At 40.2% G+C, this 22,356-nt stretch overlaps 1 protein-coding gene across 1 annotated transcript; it reads right to left on the bottom strand.

Annotated features, from left to right (window-relative positions):
• Positions 1–6,066: 6,066 nt before the first annotated feature.
• Positions 6,067–9,211, bottom strand: irx3b (iroquois homeobox 3b). The gene is made up of 2 exons (XM_079860062.1): positions 8,820–9,211; positions 6,067–7,823 (listed from the first exon to the last, which is right to left on the bottom strand). The coding sequence occupies exons 1-2, from the start codon at positions 9,027–9,029 to the stop codon at positions 6,939–6,941; spliced, it is 1,095 nt and encodes a 364-aa protein (XP_079716188.1). The 5' UTR covers positions 9,030–9,211; the 3' UTR covers positions 6,067–6,938.
• Between the last annotated feature and the right edge of the window lie 13,145 nt (positions 9,212–22,356).

Below are 22,356 nucleotides of genomic sequence, written 5' to 3'. Positions count from 1 at the left end.
AGCTAGCTTGCTACTGATAACCGCTCCGATATTGCCCACACTACCTTTAACTTTAGATAAATTTAACATCGCCTAACGATGATCAATACATTTGTTACAGCGTTTACTGATATTTGTTAACGTTAGTTAATACAAATACAACTGTTCATTGCTAGTTCATGTCAGCTCAGGTTAACAGATATGGCCTTTGATTTTAATAATGTATTCGTAAATGTTAAAATGAACATTAACTAAGATTAAGTATTTTTCGTTGTTAGTTTATGTTAACTATTGTAGTTAACTAATGTTTAGTAAAGTTTTACCAATATTTGTATTATTTTCGGGCAACACTTTAATTTACAGTGTCCTTGTTACATTATGTTACTGTAGTAATAACAGTAAATGATGCATAATTACATGCAACTAACCCCTCACCCTATAGTAAATACATGTTATTTAATATTACTCAGTATTTAATTACACTGTAAAAAGGACACCTTTAAATAAAGTATTTTTTTTTTATAGTTTCAGATTGACAGTGTTAGGGACAAAGATATACCAATAAAAACAAGAAATCATAAAATGTGGTCTTTTTAAAAGTTGTAAAGAATGTATGTTGAAAGCATGGTAAACGTTTCCAAGATGGTTTAATGTGACCTTTATATTAGAACAGGTCATAAAAATACTGTTAGTTTTAATAATCAACCCCTGGGACAGGAAAGTGTCAAAGTTCAAGATACACTAATTTATATCCAGTCAGTCATGGGAGTTGTTTGATAAAGATTTACAATGAAAGCCATGGAAACGGCAATGTCACTGTGGATAACTGTCGAAAACATGATTTCAAGCCATTTAATCATTTTGGATGTGGATTTAACCGTTTGACCCCACATCCCATGCGCTGTTTGCTTTCCTCTATTTTAAAACGATCATCTGTTCGTCCGTGTAAGATATGTTTATACCAAAACCCAGATTCCAACAACTGTATATTTTCTTTCAATATAACACATACCGAGTCCATCCTGAAGACAGGGTGAGCGAGACTCGGGGGAATTCTTGGAGGTCGACATTTTAATACTGGTAATTACGTTCCAATCTTCCTGTGAATCCACCTGTAAAATTGTATTAGCCATGCGATTTCCCATGGTCCTGTGGGAGAGCGGCCCAGTGCGGAAGTCCTGTTCTGGATGTTTGATTATTTAATCAGAGAGTGATCTTAGGTCTCACACATTTCTCAAGGTCATGGGAGTTTCCACAAAGAGTTGTGTGTGGATATTACAGCGCTCTGATGATGATGATGATGATGATGATGATGATGATGATGATGGTGGTGGTGGTGGTGGTGGGTGGCTTTATAGTTCATGAATGGAGATAGAGATAGACAATTAGACAATATTGTGCGTCTTGGGGATTAGAAAGAATAAAAAGGTCTGTAAAAGAAAAACTTTCCTTTTAATTACTGTAGATAAAAAACAGCTACTGTAGTTATGTTAACGCTAAGCATGCAGAAACTTCACAGTATTGCATATATTGTTCACTTATAATCACCCTGATTATAAAGTAATGAAAAATAGACATTTTCACCCAAGATTTTGACGTAATAAAGAAGTTTTTCAGGCCTAAAGCTATTGAAATAACATTTTACAGTAAACGTATACATGCATTGACTTTTTAAATATAAATTTTCACCCTATCATAAAACAGTAAGGTAAAACCATTACTCTCTGTTTAAATATAATTGAAATATATATTTAAATTCCCTCTGTAGTCAATAACTGTATCACTTAAAACTCATCTTTGATCACCAAAATGACATATTTAAACGTTTTTTCCTTGAAAAAAAATCTTAATGCCTTTCTATAGCTTGAATGTAACTCGACACCCTTGCCTCATTTAGTGGTTCTATGAATATGCAAATGAGCCCCGCCTCCACTCACTCACTCAGCTCAGAGATCCACTGGTTGACGATCACACGTTGATCTGATTGGTTACAAGGTAGTTTGTGACGTCAGAAACACCAGCGATTTCAAAGTGTGTTTTTGAGACTGTCTTTGGTTCACTGCAGTTTTAAGGAGAAAATACTCAGCAATGCTGTCGACCAGTGGCGATTTCTTTAAGACTGCAAGGGAAGCTCGGCTTCCCCTATAATGTCAAAAAATGAATGGTCAAATATGTACTATTGTATTAACATTTTATTGACTAAAATGCGTTAGAAAACGTTCGTCTCAAAGACGAGTTCGTTCAGAATCAGTTACAGGTCGGCTGACTCGATCTCCTTCTCATACATTCCCGTAGCGTCACAGTGCATTTCCTCGTTGAAGCCCAGCTTCCATTGACTTCAATGGCTTCGAACAGTTTTTTTCAGCGCTTCGAAACTAGACGGTCATTGGATAAATGCTGCGATTATGTCCCGCCCATGGAAGCTCAGCTTCTCTGGGAGTGAATGAAGAGTGGGCTGGCCTGGACTCCGGGCTTCCGCGTGATGATTGGAGGGTCTGTCGAAAGGCTGCGACTCCTTTTGATTGACAGTGATTTCATACAATAAAAAGTCGCTGATGTTGAAGCTGTTCGAGCTCAGTCCCATCGCGGATTTTTCAAAGACAAACTGCTGCAACCTATTTCTTGGTATTTGCTTGTCGAAATTGCTAGCCAATTTTTATACTACATTTCACACAATTATACATTTATACCTTTATTATATTATTACTTATTATATTTTTTTATATTATTATTATTAGTAATAATTCAAAAATAATTATTAAAATAATTAAAATATATATTATTATTAGTAGCATTATTATTATACTTTATTATATTATTATTTATACCTTTATTATATTATTACATTCATTTTTCACAGAGCATTTTCTTGAAAAGGAACGTAGAATTTACGTATAAATAAATGAATAATTTTTATGATGTAGGCCGAAAATTAGCTTCCCCTCTTTGAAAGAGCAGCAGCCGCCACTGGTGTCGACTTATGAATTTACACATGCTTTGTCTTAAAGCATATTAAAAATACCACATAGACATATAAAAAACATTAAAAACTGGATTTTCACCACAGGGGGACTTTAGCAATGTTTACTGTATATGTTTTATGCATTTAACTACTTAACATTCTTTTACTGTAAGATTTTTACACTCTTAAAGTTTTAACATTTAAACAAAAGGAGCACTGGCTTATCTTGTAGACAACAAAGCCTTGTCAACAAAACCTTATGGGAAGGTTCTGGGTTTACAAAAACCCTGATGAACATGATATAATCCTGAGGCAATAGTGCAACACAAAACAAAACAAAACTATCCAACAAACTCATATGAAGTTTGTTTGAAGATTGACTTTGAGGATTGAAGATTTATCACAGCATGACTCATTCACTCGCACATCCCTCGCTTTGGCCGGTCGCCATCATGCTGAAACTAGCGCCGCCATGTTAGCACATTTTCTCAGATGACGGTGAAGTTGTGTCTTATTAGTTCGCACAGTGGGTCTACATTTTGGTCCAGAATGATGATATGTTAGAGCAGTGAGAACATTCAGGGCAGTTGTTTTCAGGGCTATGCTACGATCATGCATTACCGCTCCATCAGCTGATCAGGTACAACAGGTGCTTCAAAACCAGATGAATTATAGCCTATAGACTGTGACAACTATTCACTTATAATCTGTCGAGGACAATGCTAAGAACTAGATTTAAAGACATGTGAGAGTGGTTCCTAACACTTGAGCTTTGAGGGCTGTTGTCGGGATGTTGTTAAGGTGCTCTGAGTGGTTGTTAGCAGGCTATTCAGTTGCTAGCATGTTCAGAGTGGTTATTAGCTTGCTATGCAGTTGCTTGGTTAGCATGCTATGTGCCCTGATAGCACACGCACATTGCGGAGACTTCTATTTGATGTACGTGTTTTCACCTGCAGAGTTTATTCAGCTTCTCTAAAACTTTTACTGTCAGATGTTAATAGACATTTATAAAATGTCTTTAAAGGCCAATTCACACTGCAAATAGACAGTTTTCGCAGACTGAACATGTTGAGTCGTCGTTTGTCATTGCAGAATGTCCTATAAGTGATTGTAATCTGGTGATTATCGGGGTCTGTCGGTGAAGTGTGAATTGGTCTTAAGGTGTTTATGATTTTGTATATATGTAAAATTTATATTTTTAAAGAAGTGTACATGCGGTTGCTAGCATGTTCTGAATGGTTGTTAGCATCATAGATATGTATACGTAGATGCCTCATTAGAGACTGTTTCTATGGGCTGCTATATAAGCTGTCAGCCATATTGGATTGGTCAAATGGCCGGTCCGTGAGCACTTGAGAGCAAGTTGACTGTGCGTATGCAACCGCAGTTATTCACGTGTACTGTATGAATATCTACATCTGCAATAGATGATTTTAATAGGACTTTTTATGTTTTTTATGTGTGACGACAGCATCTGAAATGTTGACTGCTCCAAGATGTTGGCCACACTGATGTATCTGGAGCAGTCAAATGAGGTTTCTGTGTATTGATATCAATGGTTAGCATACTGTGCGGTTGTTAGCGTCTTCCAAGTGGATGTTAGCATGCTATGCATTTGCTAGCATGTTCTAAGTGGTCATTTTTTTGTGGTTACTTCCACTTCAAGGACTTCCATGAAACTAAACTTTTGTCCATTCAGTTACAGATTTAGCCTTAATTGTAACACCTGACATTACTAAAGGACCCACAAGATTGTCGCTATCTTGAGAAAAAACAGGCCTAATGAGACATAAAGGTTTGAAATGACTACAGAGTAGAACATAAACACTCTTAACTTGCTTTAATACTTACTCAAGAAAACAATCTATTACCATAATTGTTCTGCAACCCCTCTGACAAGACCTTGTGGGAACAGGGTGAGGAATTTTCAGCTGAATGGGGAGAGACCTCAGCCTGTCCTCCTTCTCCCCCAATCCAGACGAGGGTCCTTTGTGTGCCGTGAAAGCGTTCCCATCACAAGCCTCTGTCAGACGCAGGCATGAAATCCGTGCCACCTCCCTCTCTGTGCCGTCTGTCCTCTAGACACACACAAACAATCGCTAAAGGGTTAACCTTTAACATGCCTCGTATGTTCAGATAGTTGTGGTTTAAATACAATAACTCTCATTAAACTTACTCTGAACTAATATCAAGATCTTTGTCAGTTTAATTACAGATACAGATCTGCAAACAGCAAGACAAGTGAAATGCAAATACGTTGAATCAGTATCCAAAACAATTCATCTGTAACGGGGAGTTTATCGTTTACTATTTCAGCTACAACCGAGCTCCTGTTAGCAAACTAGATGTTTTACTTTGCTTGAAGAAAATGTGAGTGGTGTTCGCCACATTGCTAGGGTGTTGCTAGGTGGTTTCTAGGGCATCGTGGGTAGTTTCAGGTGGATTTTTTAAACCTAGTTTCTATGATATCCTGGTCTCTAGATATTTCACCGCATTTGAAAAGAAATGATTAGAAAAGTAATAGCACAGCTTTCCTCAACAAGACATAAGAAATGAGGTATCGTATCATTTATGTCTGTAGCACAAGTTACATGTTAGCCTACATGCTAGTGGTAAAGGGTTTGTTAAAGTATGAAGAATAGTAATTGTGACACAATATTTGGTCTACGTTTATGATCTAATGAGCCTAACAGAAGGCAGAGAATGTGAAGGTTTAAACAGGGATAGTTTGACTGCCTGCAGATGGCGCTCTAAAGCAGAGACAACACGTGACAATCCTGAACCAGCAACATGAAACAACTTCAGTCATCTCAAGTGTAGCTTGACAACAATTGTTTTCTGTCAGTCAATCAGTGTGACCTCAGAGGAGATTGAGATCTAGGCCCTGGACAACCGGCCGTGTTTTTAAAATATCACAATTCTAAATATACATAATTCTATTCTAATTCTTTCCTATTTTGGTGCAGTTTATGGTTCAGGTTAATCAAAATGTGATTATGAATAATATAAGCAACTAACGTTTCTTTCATTTGCGTTATGTTTTTTAGTTCTCATCTCATTTCTATAATATTTAATTAAAATGTATTTTGAAAAAGATTGAATAGAAGAAATAATAAATTCATTATGACAATTGTGATTTCAATTTAATATTCAAAATATATGTCTTTGTACAATATTATTTCAAGTAGGTACATTTTCATTTCATTTACAAAACATTGGAAATATTTATTTTGTTTTACCCCATTTAAAATATTCAGACAAAACATGACATATAAAATGCAGTGTGACAAACATGTTTTTAAGATCCAAGGCATTTGGGAAAACAAAAGAAAAGAACATTTAAAAGATAATTCATTTAGTTAAATCACTTCTTAAAGATGAGCATAAAGTCTGGTTTAATTTGATTGCGAATCCTTAAATCGGATGTGCTAAAATAAGACAAAGATGATGTAACACTTACTCAAATCATAATTCATGTGAACAAAGCCGTGTGTGTGTGTGTGTGTGTGTGTGTGTGTGTGTGTGTGTGTGTGTGTTTTAAGACATGACATGATTAGAGGACTTTTAAAATTCCCATATAGGCACTATTTCCTCCATGATTTATTATAACTCTCAACAACTAATTCTGCAATTGTACAGTCTATTCATTTCGATTCCTTTGCTGTTTTTAAAATAGGCTAGGTCTGAATTCAACGGTGGTGTGAGACAAAACTGGGCATCCTATGGATAAAAACACAGGACTTATCAAATGATTCTAACAAATTAAACACAATGGAATGTATGTTTACAAGTCAGCAATATAAAATATATTCTAATATAATCTCATTATTTGAAGAGCTAATAGACAGCTTTATATCATCTATTATAAATTCCGGGCATCCTTTATGTAGAAATTGGATATATCTCTGATTCATGATGACCATTGTATGTGTTGCACTCCCATTAGGAAGGTGAAAAATAAAACAAATAAATAATAATAATAAAAAACTGATTTGTTCTATAGGTTGTGAGTCCTCTGGTCTCCGTGCCTCATGTGTGTGTGTGTGTTTGAGGTGTTCTGGTGTTTAAGTCCGAGGTAATGGCTGGTCAAGGCCATCTGATGGGCCGAAAAGGCCATTTTGGTCCAGTTTTGAACATGGAGAGGATTCCTGACGGTCTGAGCGTCACAGTTACTCTGAATCCGCGAGGGCTTTTTGGGACTGTCCGGTGTGGTTGCGGTTTCAGCCAGAGACCAGATCTTCGGCTTCTGAGGCGGACTCGCGTGAACCGAGGGCTCTTGTGCTGCCGGACTCTTTTTGATTCGCTCCTCCTCTCCCTCGTCTGAGTTCGTGTCTTTCATAACGCTGCTCATAAAACTCTTCTCAGCTCCGGCATCATCATATTCCTCAGACGCATCAGAGTCAGTCCTGTCAGAGACTTTAGACACCGACTTTTCATCCTCCTGATAATCACAATCCTGCTTGTCCTCGATGTTTTCCGTGTCAATGTTCTCCAGGTCTATTTCCTCGTCCTCGTCCCGCTTGTCGCCGTCCTCGTTGTCACTCGTATACACATTTCCTTCCTCGTCGGTCCTTGTTTTGGGAACCCAAGTCATCTTGTTCTCCTTCTTCAGTCTCCTCCGGGCGTTGGCGAACCAGGTGGACACCTGAGTGAGGGTCATTTTAGTGATGATGGCCAGCATGATCTTTTCGCCCTTGGTGGGATAAGGGTTTTTCCTATGTTCGCTGAGCCAGGCCTTCAGGGTGCTGGTGCTCTCACGGGTGGCGTTCTTGGGTCGGGACGGGTCACCAAACTGATACTGGTGTCCGTATGGGTAGAAGTGTGCGTGAGGAAACCCTGCGTGCTGAATCCCAGGACTGTCTTTAAACTCGTACTGGGAGCCCTTAGACAGAGAAAAAAAAGCAGATATGAGCATATGTGGTTCTAAGAGAAAAAAAAAAATATATATATATATATATATATGCTTGCTTATTTTCTTCTATATTTGTATTTAAAAAAAAAAAAAAATGGATGAAAAACAAGAATAACTCCTAAAGAAAATCAATTATGAAGAATAAAGAATTGTCCAGTGTTTTTTTTTAGCATCTTACACTGCAAAATGGAAATATATCGTTTTGTATCTACATGGAATAACTTTTGCTATTTAACATTAATGTATTCAGTAAAATTAAATAATCGTTTTAAACATTTTGATCAGGTTATATTTAAAACTACATGAAATACATTTTCGTTGTTCTCAAGGGTTCTTGAATTGCCTATGGATATTTAAAAAAAAAACATGGATGTTACATGATATAATCTTCATGTAGAATAAAAATACATAAATGTAGGCTGTTAATTTGTATAGATAAAAACGAAAACGTCTTTTGTGGAACGTGACAAACGTTCTCTTCGTTATAAAAACATTTTTACTTAAATCTACACCGTTTCTTTTGTTTTATTTTTAAAGTAGCGAACCTATACATTTTTAGTAATTATATGTCATATGTTAGCAACATTTTCCAATTTGAAGACGTCCGCATTTTCTTAAAAATAGCCGTTTTCTTATCAAGAACATTTTAAGGCTGTATCTCGTGTGTTGAACTTAACGTTTTTTTGTTTTGTTTTTTGGAGAAAATAAAACTTTTAGCATATTTTAATACTGTGTTCTTCAAAGAATCAATTCGTGGTGAAATAAAGTTATAGGGAATTCGAAAAGTTGTTTTGGTGCTTACAAATAAACTTTAATCGTCGGCTATTTTTAAGTAGGCTATAATTCACAGGCTGTAGTAATCGGATAAGGATACAATGCGAACAATATTTTCAACCTTAAATATGTTTGTAAATACAAATGATTATTATGTTCATGGACTCAAAAGTTTCCTCTGCATGCACTCACCAGCTGGTTGAGTATGGAGAGGTCGCTGGAATAGGGTAGGAACGCGCTGTATCCCTGCGCGTTGGCGAACGGAGCTCCGTACATGCTGGAGAGGACGCTGGAGAGCGAGCCCGACGCGTTGAGATCCGCGACGCGACCGCCGACCGACGCGTGCCGCTCCGTGGAGTACAGCGGTCTGATGTACTTATAGCCGAGCTGCGGGAGAGACATGCTGATGCTGGGCGATGGAGAGAGTCACGGATCTCGCCTTGACACGGAGGATTCAGAGGAACCTCGCGGAGAGTCTCGGGGAGAGTTAAAGCTCTCTCCAGTCTGAGGTGGACTGAGGTCACATTCAGATCGAGTGGGATTGTTCGCAACACTCGTGTGATTGACATTTCTAGTGTCTCACAGGCCCCTCCCATCCCAGAAAACTCTCTCTCTCTCTCTCTCTCTCTCTCTCTCTCTCTCTCTCTCTCTCTCTCTCTCTCTCTCTCTCTCAAACTGTGTCTTTCGTAGTCCGATCAACTCCGGCTTTATTTCTTATTACCCTTTAATCATATGAAAATTTATTTTCACACAACTGGATATTACACACCTTTTCATAGGCTATTGTAACAGAGACAATCATTTAGCCTATGTGTGTCAGGAATAGGCTAACTCATCGCCATAAAAATAGCTAACATTTAAACAACAATTATAAAACAGCTTGACTAATTTATTATGACAATACAATTTGATATTCAAAGATTATGCAAATATGATAATTAATTAAATAGCTACAGTAAAAAATATAAGAACAAGAGCTTGTTATTCGTCATTAGCCTATAAAAAATTAATATTTCTGCAAAATGCGATGGATTAAACGAGATTTTTCTTGAAACAAGAGATACAATATTGAAATTCCAGGAAAAGCTTAAATAAATCCTGAAGAGGCATATTGATGCTTTATTGTCCTCAGAAAACAGTGCTGAGATTACATCTCCATCATCGAGTTATTATGAACAACATCATAAATCTTATTTCACAGAAACTAATCCGCTTTAAAAAGAGTTTTTATCCGGCGAGGCAAACGATCATATCACTATAAATCGGCATGTGCTTAAATTAACAAAGGACACAACAAAAGATTTGTAGATTTAAAACTAACGAAAAGTAGATAATAAGAGAAGACATTAAATTGAATTCTGTTTAAGCTTTTCTGATCCATTTTCACTCGATTGAAAAATGCATGACTGTAATGTTGCCCACAGTTTATACCAAGAGTAAAATAACAGGTTTATGTACAATGGCTGAATTCCAAACTAAAGAATAATTGCAAATGTTGCATTTCTTTTAAAGCGGGAGAAAACAAGAGGCGCTGCGTCAAAGACGTGATTTTATGTGTTATGAATTTCACTGAAATAAAGATCCATATTGATTTTGCATTAGTCTATGGTGGTTCAATATAGATGTAAAATAATTGTAATAACATGGTTTTACCAAAGCTCTTAAAACTATAAGGGATAGGCTATTCAGTCCAACGAAACAAAGAGAAAAGCTTTTTTAAAGTTTCTTTCTTTTTATCCATCTTCCAAAATGAAGAACCAAAATGATGATGTATCTTCGAGAAATATTGATTTGGCTACATTTCCACTGAAGGAACCTTCACTAAAAAATGATGGGTTGTTTGGGGACAACATTTAAACCAACAGTTGGGTTTAAAAATTACACACACAAAAAAATCGGTTTCGAGATTCAACCTTCCATCAAGCTGTTTATCTTAAAGCAGCATCCCAATAGAGCTGTGGTGGACCGTCAGTCTATATATATATATATATATATATATATATATATATATATATATATATATAGGCCTATATATGAGGAGTTCATAACCGCAGGGCTTCTGACGCCGATCTGTTATAGCGCGATTAGACGCGGCGCGCGAATCTGTCGGCCATGATTTGCACGCGCTGGAGCGAGTTGGTCGGGCGGTAACGAAAAATAAATATAGTGTTTACAAATTATCTGAACATCCTACCCTGCCATCTCGTGCTCCTTTTGCACCTGCTTTATTTCAGCAGGCAAATAGCTGGCATCTCGAGGAATCAATAGGGCGTTTAGCCAGGAGAAACAGAGTCCTTATGGCAGTCAAATGGATGACTTCACAGCCAGTTATTCTTAAGTAATAGATCCACTGCGCTCCGCCACCCTGAAGAGACAGCAGCGAAAACACATTTCCCAGAATACTAACAGGAGCGTCGCGCGCCGTGTCGAGGGTCACAGGTTAATGTAATGCACGCGCGCACAGTTTGTTTTCCTGCGAAGTTTAGATAAGTAGCTGACCAATGAAGCTTGTAATTACAATATTCCAAAAAACTGGTCCCAGATCAGTATATAAATCTCTCCATCCAATTACAAGATGTAATATTTCTGCAGTGGCGCTGGTAATGAGCTCTAATGCCTGAGCTTCAGTTAATCCCCCTCGGATGCAGCACAGATCAGATGTTGCCTCTGTAATTAGACTGGCAGAAAATCATTATTTCATGTTCAAATAGAAAATGAGGTTGGTGGGGAAGTTAATTTCTCTCTGCTCTGTCAAGCATGGACAAGAATTTAATGATTTAATTACAGTTGTAAGCTCTTTGGATCAGACTTAAATGGAGACGGGTTTTTTTTTTTTTTTTTTTTTTTACCCTTTCTTCATCGGCACAGTTGTGTAAATGGCTACGGCGACTCAAAGCCTTTGACACGAGCTCAGAGAGAGCAGAGATCTTTGTGAACGCTTCTTATGACGATAATAATTGCCTCGCTTCCTTGTTCAACATCTTAAGTTATACCTCTTCAACCTGGATGACACTGGAAACTGAATGAATAGTCAAAAATGATGTTTCAAATCTTAACGATTATCCTTCTTCCTTAGAACACAAAATGAGAAGTTTAGCAGAATGACTAAGCTGCTCTTTTCCCTACAGTGAAAGTGAATGGCGACTCAGATTGTTATAAACATTCATCAACTCATACATCAGTTGTGGTAAACGGAAGCTCAAGCATGTTCGCTGATCAATGTTGAATGAAAGTGATCGAGTCTCTTCAGAAAATGGTAGAGAAAATGGTGTGGTGTGAAAAAATGGTGTGAAAATGGTAGTTGCGTAGCTGTCAGTTGAGGGACGGAAAGCTCTCAGATTTTATTAAAAAGATCTTCATTTGTGTTCTGAAGATGAATGAAAGTCTTACGGGTTTGAAACGACATGAAGGTGAGTGAGTGATGACATAAGTTTCATTTTTGGGTGAACTATCCCTTTAAGCTTTGTGAAGTCATATCATACCTTTGTGTGAAGAACAGGCAACACTTTAAGTGTTTTTATTTTTTCACAGTGCTAATATTGTTAACTAAAACTGAATCCATTTTTTGTTTGTTAATTTAAATAAAACATGAATAATCTAGAGTTTTAAATGAAGATTGAATGTTGCCTTGCCAACTAACTTAATAAAATAAGTTGAAGTTGAAGTACTGCAATTATTAAAACTAAAACTGAAATAAAAATAAAAGAACTAATAAAAATGACAAAAGCAACAAAATTACTAAAAATTTATTAAATACTATAATACTATTAAAGTAACACTCACTGAAATTCTTCCCTTCTGCCAAAGCTCTCAAATTTCAGTCTTTTAAATGTCGGCTCTTTTTGGAGCTTGACAGATTGTTTCATATGAACTGTCAAATGGAAAAGAGCTGAAATATTCTTTAGAAATAACTGATTAACTGAACAGCAAAGAGCAACTTCTCCTTCTATCATGTTTCAGAGCAATGTTTGCAAAGTCAAGAGATCACAATCTTGACTCAACATGAAATGTTGCTTCTGAAATCAACTTTCAAGACCAAAATGTCAGTGCCATCCACATTAATATTTACTCATAAATCAACCATATAGTCTGGTTTATGTATGTTTTTATTTCTCCTCATTGAAAACAATGCTAAAAAAAAAGGTAACTGAGAACACTCCTGCACAATAAAAAAGTCCCATTTCTTGGTTTTGTCAGTTTGTTTTCTTCCCTGCACTGTTAAATGAAGTCCCTATGTGACTTCACTGCCAGTGTATAACGCTGACATTGTCCACAGTCCAGTGCGGATATGCAAGAATATAATTTAGTATTCAGAGGCTTTATGTGTCACTCAACATGACAGACCCCCTCATCTCTCTTCCATATTCAGAAATCACTCCATGTTCCCCGTCCCTTAGGAGCAGCTTGTGTTTTAAAGGGTTAAATCCTTCATGAGTTCACAGAAAAAGATCTGCAGGTGCCAACAAAATATGACCAAATGAGTCTGTGAATGTTAACAGTACTAATCCAAGCATCACTATATTCCTCATATTTCACCCTCCACTATACATGTGTATTCATATATTTATTTACACTGTCAATTGCAGTACAGTTCCTTGTTGTGTGCGAGTGTGTGTTCATGTGAAAGTGTGTGTGCTGTAAATTAGCTGTGGGAGAGAGTGTGATTTTAGGACACTAGTGAGATTTGTTCTAGCAAACAGGTAAATCCCACAGCATGCTGTTACAATCATGTGTTCTCCAGTGTTTCTGTGAAGCTACGCCTTCCTGAGAGATCTGTGCTCTCCATATCCCTCTCTCTGATTTCTGTCTCGATCATACTGTATTCCTGAGAGGAGTTTTCATGTTAACTACATACATATTTTAATAGGTATTTATTTATGGTGGTTTCCTGCACCACTATAGGGTTTTTTGAGTGGTTGCCAAGTACATCCTAAGGTGTTCTGGTTGGTCGGTGAGTGAAAAGAGCCCACTCCAAAATCTCTATGATATTCTGGTCTTTAGATATGGCTCAAATCCCTCCCTCAATGTAAATCTATGGAATTCTTTTTCTTTTTTGCCTGTTTTATCATCCATACGAGAAAACCACAAGACTGGTCTCTTAGAAATGTAAAAGCACACCTCTCTTCCTTTAAGGCATCATTGATGGCCGTAGCAAAACAGTTATAGTTAGAAGTCAGAGTTTTAAGCAAAAAATATAATCTACGCAAAGGCGAATGCTAACACTCACCTCTAGATGTTTCTGGAAGTAAACTGGATGTGAAATTAGAGGCTTTCGCTCCAGAGGAATGTTTTCATTCCTTGTTTTCTTTTAACTGGTGGAAGGACCCGCTTTTCGGTTTGCACCGCAGGAACTGGGAAATATTTGAGTTATAGGAATTTTTTTGGGGGGAACTAAATTAGCTCCTACTTCATTTTTTTATTAGCCGTGTAAATACAGTTTACATACTGTATATGAACTAACTCCACGAACATGGAAAACATAAACATTCACGTAATGTTCACGGCATTTAACTACCCAGTTCGAAAGCCCCTGTTATTCAGGTAACAAGCCATAAATATGTTGACTGTTTTACAAGCATGCTGAATTGTTCCATCATAAATTGATCAGGGGTGCTTTTCTTGTTCTACGACGTAACTACACTCTTCAAAAAAAAGGTTCTTAAAGGGGTTCTTTATAGAACCATCAATGCCAATAAGGACCTTTATTTTTAAGTGTGTGAACTTTTACTTTGAGTGTACCATAGTTTAATGCTTTGTTGGAAAAATTAACTGATAACTATTAGCAAGTCACAACTGTTTCCTGAAACAGCAGTAACTTTGGGTACCAAAACCCTAATGAGGGGCCAAAACGCATACAAATTTTCCGTTTTTAGTTCCCACATCCATCATTAGAACCACATCGGTTCAACAAACAAAAACAAAGAACTATTGTTAATGATGTCGTCATGCAGGTGGTGGAGTCACAACTGCTGTTAATTCATCGGTTTAATATAAAATCCATGGTATTTAAGATGAAATCTGATCGTAAGTGTATTTTATGAATGAGCAGGGCTAAGTCAAGTCAAGTCAAGACATCTTCATTTATATAGCGCTTTTAACAATGTAGATTGTTCCAAAGCAGCTTTACATTGATAATAGGAAATTAAAGTAAAGTGTTTTGGCTGTACAGCAGCTCTAGAATAAAGTTATTGTCCAGCTAAAGTTAGTTTTGATTGATTCACTTCCATCGCAACGATCATTAGTTATTAACTTAGGGGCCGCTAACACGACACCATTTTAACAGAAAACTCTTAAGTTCTTTCTGCGCAAACTTCAAAAATGCGAACCAGTGAGAACGTCAATGGCGCGCACATGCGTATTACGAGTTCAGTCTATAGGTAGGCTATGTGCGTTTGAATATATGTGCGCAAGCGTGTAGTCCTTCCCTACAAATCAACCCTCAACATGTCTGGCCTTAAAATTAATAATACAGAATTTTTATCGCTTCCATGTAGCCACGCGAACCGGAATTATCCCGACAACGCTTTATCTGTAGAGAGGTAAAGGGAGGGGAGGGAGGCCTTCACAGGGAAGAGCCTAGTTGACATTTCAGGCCTGCGCTGTCGTCGTGTTCAGGCGCATGTCCTTCATCAGATCTGGATACGGCCTGGATCCGGCGGACTGCTGTAAACCTCGGGATAAAGAGAGAGACTAATATTAGCATAGACGGCATTCTTCTTATGATGTAACGAGTACATCAGGATTTATGGGAAGTGTTCCCGGTTCCGGCTGATCTAAACTATGCAGCCTAACATTGAATTATAAAAGTCTATAATGTGTTATGTGTATGCTAGGCCAAAGAGATGTGTCTTTAGTCTAGCTTTGAACTGACAGAGTGTGTCTGCTTCCTGGACAATGTTAGGAAGACTGTTCCAAAGTTTTGGCGCTAAATAGGAGAAGGATCTACCGCCAGCAGTCGATTTTGATATTCTAGGTATTATCAACTGGCCGGAATTTTGAGATTGCAATAGACGTGAAGGACTATAATGTGTTAAGAGCTCGCTCAAGTACTGCGGAGCTAAACCATTTAGTGCTTTGTACTGTAAGTAATCAGCAATATTTTAAAATGTATACGATGTTTAATAGGGAGCCAGTGCAGTGTCGACAGAACCGGGCTAATATGGTCATACTTCCTAGTTCTAGTAAGAACTCGAGCTGCTGCATTTTGAACTAGCTGTAGTTTGTTTATTAAGCATGCAGGGCAACCACCCAGTAGAGCATTACAATAATCTAGCCTTGAGGTCATGAACGCATGGACTAATTGTTCTGCATTTGTCAATGAGAGCATATGACGTAATTTAGATATATTTTTAAGATGGAAAAATGCGGTTTTACAGATACTAGACACATGAAAGTCAAATGAAAGATTGGTATCAAAGAGCACACCCAGGTTCCTAACTGAAGACGAAGACTTGACAGAGTAGCCATCAAGTGTTAGACAGTATTCTAGGTTATTACGTGAGGAAGTTTTTTGTCCAATAATTAGAATCTCTGTTTTTTCAGAATTTAGTTGTAGGAAGTTGCTAGTCATCCAGTTTTTTATATCACCTATACATTCCGTTAATTTTGTGAATTGGTAAGTTTCGTCAGGGCGTGAAGAAATATGGAGCTGAGTATCATCAGCATAACAGTGAAAACGTCTCGGGTTACGTATGTAACCCTCGTTCCCTGAGTAGGGAACGAGACGCTGCATCGATACTCGATACTTTGGGGAATGCCTTCGGCATGACGCGTCTGAAGTCAACTATGGAACTATTCCAATCTTGATTGGTGCAACGTCACCCGTGACGTCGCATGTGACGGTGATCCGGAAGCTACAAAAGGGTCACAGGAACCAGGAAATGTTAGCTTCTAATTGGTCAAAGCAAGTCGTTCTCAGGGGCGTGAAAAGTGTGGCCGAGGGATGCAGCGTCTCGTTCCCTACTCAGGGAACGAGGGTTACATACGTAACCCGAGACGTTCCCTTTCGTAAAGGGAACTCCCGCTGCATCGATACTCGATACTTTGGGGAACGAATACCCACGCCGCCACACTGAGAGAAAAAACGCCCTGGTATAAAGCATCTGGTACACTCACGGACGATAGAATGAGTAGAGGGCAGATCCAAACTAGCTTGTCATAAGATTTGGTGCAAGAAGGGGAGGTCTGGAGCCGGAGGCTCGACTGACCTCATGGCTGGGAGCCCCAGACAGTAGAAAATATTAGATGAGAGGTGAAGGCAGAAGCGCACCTTGTACTTCAAATATGAGTGGTTTTAGATAACCAACTGTACTCTTAATAAAGGGAATAGCTCCTAACCCTTGATGCATAACTAGATGGACTGACTCCTCTCAGCCTGAGTCCTAATGTAGGAACCTCAAAGGCTACGACCTTGACCATCCGACACATGCGATGGAGGATGGAATACCTGAAGAATCTTAACATTGCCTACAAGTACCTCAGTACCGGGCAAAAATAACGTTGAGTGGCTCCCACGCTAGCAAGTAAGAGGGGGCAGCACCACCACTCTTCCAGGGAGTAAGACGAGCAGGAAGCAGACTCAATAGATTCTCCTATATATACTTATATATCTCAAATATATATTTGTATACCTCACCCACAGGACATGATGGGTGCCAGGGATAACCCATCAGCCTGATGCCAATAGGCTGGATGACTGGATTCATCCTCCAATCTACAGGAACATGGAGTTTCAGTGGGAACGTCCTTTCGAGAACACCCTTAGAGGCTTGCGGAGGGCACTGAGGCCGCCACAGAGGCCCTAAGCATGAACAGGAGATCCCGTTAGAGAGCGGGATGGAACACCAGTACTGAAGCCAGTGGGCAGTAATAAACTGGGTTCAATGCCCTCCCTAACTTAATTGTTTAGTTCCTAGTAGAGTGGGGTTCTAGTATGGATGTCCTGACCACCTCGGTGGAAAGGGCAACCTAATTATGGGTGGGACCCCCTCAGGGGCCAGACCCATAGTCTCCATAACTCTGGTCGGGGATGAAATAATATACCATCAGCCTGAGACAGAAGATCTCTCCTAATAGGAATTTTCCATGGAGGACTCTCCAAGAGACAAATAAGGTCCGAAAACCAAATTTGGGCCGGCCAGTACGGAGCTACAAGGAGTAGTCTCACTCCGTACCTCCTGACCCTTTCTAGAACCCCAGGGAGCAGAGCGATCGGGGGAAAAGCATACAGATGTGACCTCAGCCACATCTGTACCGTGGCATCCAAGCCCAAAGGAGCTGGATGTGAGAGAGAGTACCAGAGCGGGCAATGAGAGTTCTCATGAGAAGCGAACAGGTCAACCTCCGCCCGGCCAAACTCTCTCCATATAAGCTCAACCACTTCAGGGTGGAGCCACCATTCCCCGGGCCTCGGCCCCTGCCTCGACAGGATGTCTGCTCCCATATTTTCAACCCCAGGAATATAAATAGATCTGACAGAGAGAAATTTGTCCTGGGACCAAAGAAGAATTTGATGCGCCAGTCTACAAAGAGGGCGAGATCTCAAACCTCCTTGGCGGTTGATATAAGAGACCACCGACATATTGTCTGTCCTAACAAGAACATGATGGCCTCTGAGGTCTACAAGGAAGTGCCTCAGGGCAAAAAATACAGCCAACATCTCCAAGCGATTAATATACAATGTGAGATGATGGTCTTTCCAAGTACCTCGGGTGTAACGGCCCTCCATAACCGCACCCCAGCCCGTGAGGGACGCATCCGTGGTCAGAGTTTTTCTCTCACATGGTGCTCCCAAAACCGGGCCCTGAGACAGGAACCATGGTTTCTTCCATACGACAAGAGAACGAAGGCATCTGCGCGTAACTCTGATTGTACGAAAAGGGTTTCCCAGAGGAGAAAATCCCTTGTTCCTGAGCCACCACTGCAAGGCCCTCATATGGAGCAGACCAAAGGGTACTACCGTGGAAGCTGCAGCCATAAGACCCAAAACTCTTTGAAAGTGTTTGACAGTGATAGCCTGGCCTAACCTAATACTCTTCATTGTGTTTAAGATAGTATTTATACAAGCAGGAGACAATTGTGCCCGCATTGTGACTAAGTCCCACTCTACTCCCAGGGACGTAGTCCTCTGAAGAGGAGTTAAGGAACTTTTCTTGACATTGAGTCTCAACCCCACGCACCTCAGATGGCGCAAAACAACATCTCGATGTTGAATTGCTAGTTCTTTTTGACTGAGCCAAAATGAGCCAGTCATCTATAAGATACGGACCCCCTGAAGTCTCAATGGAGCAAGGGCCGTGTCCATACATTTGGTGAAGGTGCGAGGGGATAAGGCTAGGCCGACTGGAAGAGTCCAGAACTGATGCGCTTTTCCCCCCAAAAGCGGATCTCGGAAACTTCCTGTGATGGGGTTAGAAGGGAAAGAGGAGTTAAGGAGCTTGTGGATCTATCAAGACAGACCAGTCCTCGGAGCTGGTTTGACTGACAGTCGGTAACTTGAATCTGAACCCCCTCGGAGGTTGATCCAGTACCCTGAGATCCAAAATAAGGCCTAACTCCCCCCCTCATAGGAACTATGAAGTGCCAGCTGTAGAACCCGGGCTCCCGTAACCAAGGAAGAGCCCACTTTGAGGTTTCCTGTGTTAAGAGGGACTAGACTTCCTGTTCCAAAAACCGACCCTGCTCGGGGCTGGCCGACATGTGAACCACCCTTAGTAGATAATATTTGTATATTAGCTCCACCATAAGCAGGACCCCCTAGGCTATATTTTGAAGACCCCTCGGGGTGTCTAAATATGCCATTATGGGGACCAGTCCCTCGAGACTGGCCTCGGCTATAAATTTCCAAATGGCTTTGGTGACCTGAAGCAGCTAACTGGCAGGAACTAACCGAAATATGCTCTCTACAGACCTCCTGAGAGGCGGCGAACTCGACAGTGCCGCAACGTCTTCGGGCAGATACTGCGATTTGTGTTCGCTGGAAGCCGATGTGTCCCGAAGCGCCATCGGCGGCGGGAAGTAAACATCGATTTCCTAAGGGCTGCATAAGGGGGCGAGACTCCTGTACTCGCTCTCCTGGGGGAACGCCCATAAGGGTCTGCGTGTTACGACAAGACCTCTTAGTTGAAGCCTTCTTAGCCCGAGAGACAGTCCTCAGACCTGTCTTCGTTATGGAGAGCTTCGTGCGAGAATGTTTCTTCTGGCCCCAAGCCTTATACGGGGGGGCACGAGAGGAAACCTTCTCAAAATATGAGGAGCTGGCGGCTGTCCCATGAGGCTGCCCCCTGGCAGCAACCCCATGAGACCTGGACTGACAACTGGGGATAGCTGATTGTCGCTCTGCCTCCTGAAGCCTCTCGACAACGGTTCTTGCCGCGTCGCCAAAGAGGCCAGAAGGTGAAAGGGGAGCATCGAGAAGGAAAGCCCTGTCTTTCTTCCCGATCCACAAGCGAATAAGCCATAAATGTCTCTCTGAGACGACTAGTGCTGCCATAGAACGGCCAATAGCACGGGCCGTCTCTTTAATAATACGGAGAGATAAGTCAGATACTCTACGATATTCAGTAATATAGAGTGAGACCTCCCAGTTATCATCCACCTGCTTGAGGAGGTCAGCCAGGTATGCCTGTAATAACCCCATCGTGTGTGGGCATGCACCAGCTCGACCACCGCCATATATGCTTTCCCTAACAAATTCGATGTACGAGATTTGGAGGGAAGTGTCTGAGCTATCAGGGGTGACGCAATGTCGGGGAGAAAATATTTCGCAAAATATTCCTCAACCCGAACCATCACCTAATAACCATTTTCATTAGATTCCCTAATGGATGAGTAAATATATACATGGGGGAAAATAATTGAGATGAAAATGGATTTTTCCACGATCTTGATACCTCAGTATGGAGATCAGTGAAAAAGGGAAGGCTCTGACACGAAGATTGTGACTGGGTCTGCAGGAAGCGCTCATTCATTTTATTTTTCTTAGTCGCTTCCTGCTTATTATATGGCCATTTAACATTTAATTTAACCACTGCCCTGATTACAACCTCCAGCAACTCCTCACTAATGGGAATATGGGGTGGCGAATCCCCCTATCCACGTGATTCAGTGTTAATAGATAATATCTAACTCCTCGGAGCCAGATAAATCAAACGCTGTGTCTTTAACACGGTCGGAAGAAGCCGCAGCGCGGGCTTCCGAACCGTGCGCGAGACCAGTGGAGCTGGTTAATAAACACTGAGAAAGGGTCGCAACCGTCTCAGTATCATATGCCAGCCCCACGTGTGAATCACATGCATACAAGCGCCGCGCTGCCTCAACAGACGCGGGACCTGATGCACTGGAAACGCGAGCCTGATCTAATTGATCGAACAAGCTCAAACGGGAGCGGAGCTTTTTCATTAAAAACAGTTTGCACAGACAACGCCCTCGAGCACCGCCCGTGCATGCTCCACTCCCAGACAAACTACACCAAGCGTGTGTGCGTCATCCTCGCTTAAATAACGTGGGCAAGGGGACGCACACTGCCTGAATAGCTTATCTTTTTTCGCCATAAATAATACTCTTTTCACGGGACAAACAACACCAAATAGAACAGACAAGATGACATAGAGCGCTTGCTGAAGACCAGAAGCTAACATTTCTTGGTTCCTGTGACCCTTTTGTAGCTTCCGGATCACCGTCACATGCGACGTCACGGGTGACGTTGCACCAATCAAGATTGGAATAGTTCCATAGTTGACTTCAGACGCGTCATGCCGAAGGCATTCCCCAAAGTATCGAGTATCGATGCAGCGGGAGTTCCCTTTACGAAAGGGAACTAATGCCATGCTTCCAAATGATATCTCCCAAGGGTAGCATGTACAGAGTGAATAGCAGCGGTCCTAGTACTGAGCCTTGTGGTACGCCATACTGAACTTGTGAACGATGAGACATCTCTTCTTTTACTGATACAAACTGATAATGGTCAGATAAGTATGATTTAAACCATGCTAATGCAATTCCACTAATGCCAACATCATTATCGAGTCTATTTAAAAGAATGTTGTGGTCAGTAGTATCAAATGCAGCACTAAGATCGAGTAACAGAAATAGCCAGATACAACCACGATCGGATGATAAGAGCAAATCAGTTGTGAAAATCCTTGCAGATTTCATTTCTTTCTAAAAATGAACATAGTTGTGAGGATACTGCTTTTTCTAATATCTTTGACAGAAAAGGTAGATTTGAGATCGGCCTGTAACTAACTAATTCTGTAGGATCAAGTTGCGTTTTTTTAACAAGCGGTTTAATCATAGCCTGCTTAAAAGTTTTTGGTATGTATCCTAATGACAAAGATCAATTAATGATATTACGAAGAGGATCTATGACCTCTGGAAGGATCTCTTTCAGTAGCTTAGTCGGTATAGGGTCTAACATACATGTTGTCGATTTAGATGATTTAACGAGTTTAACGAATTCTTCCTCTTCTATAGCAATGTCTATAGCTAAGCCACCAATGGTCTCTAAGATCAACTTAGCTCCAAAGCTTTTGAGAAACGCAGCTCAGAGCAGATTATGCACATGCACACTTTTTATAAATGCCATTTTATAAATGCCACTCAAAACACACAACTTTTGGATGCTGTTTGCGAATGTTTGATGAAACTATAGTTTCGGGAAACACTGAATCATTGAGTTATGATGGAACTTGCAACTTGGCTAACAGTGCTTTTGGGAAACACACCCCAG

Source organism: Squalius cephalus (genome assembly GCF_949319135.1).
Source record: "Squalius cephalus genome assembly, chromosome: 23".
Classification (NCBI taxonomy): Eukaryota; Metazoa; Chordata; class Actinopteri; order Cypriniformes; family Leuciscidae; genus Squalius; species Squalius cephalus.
The sequence above is the reverse complement of the archived record's forward strand: the minus strand, read 5'-3'. Positions and strand labels throughout refer to the sequence as shown.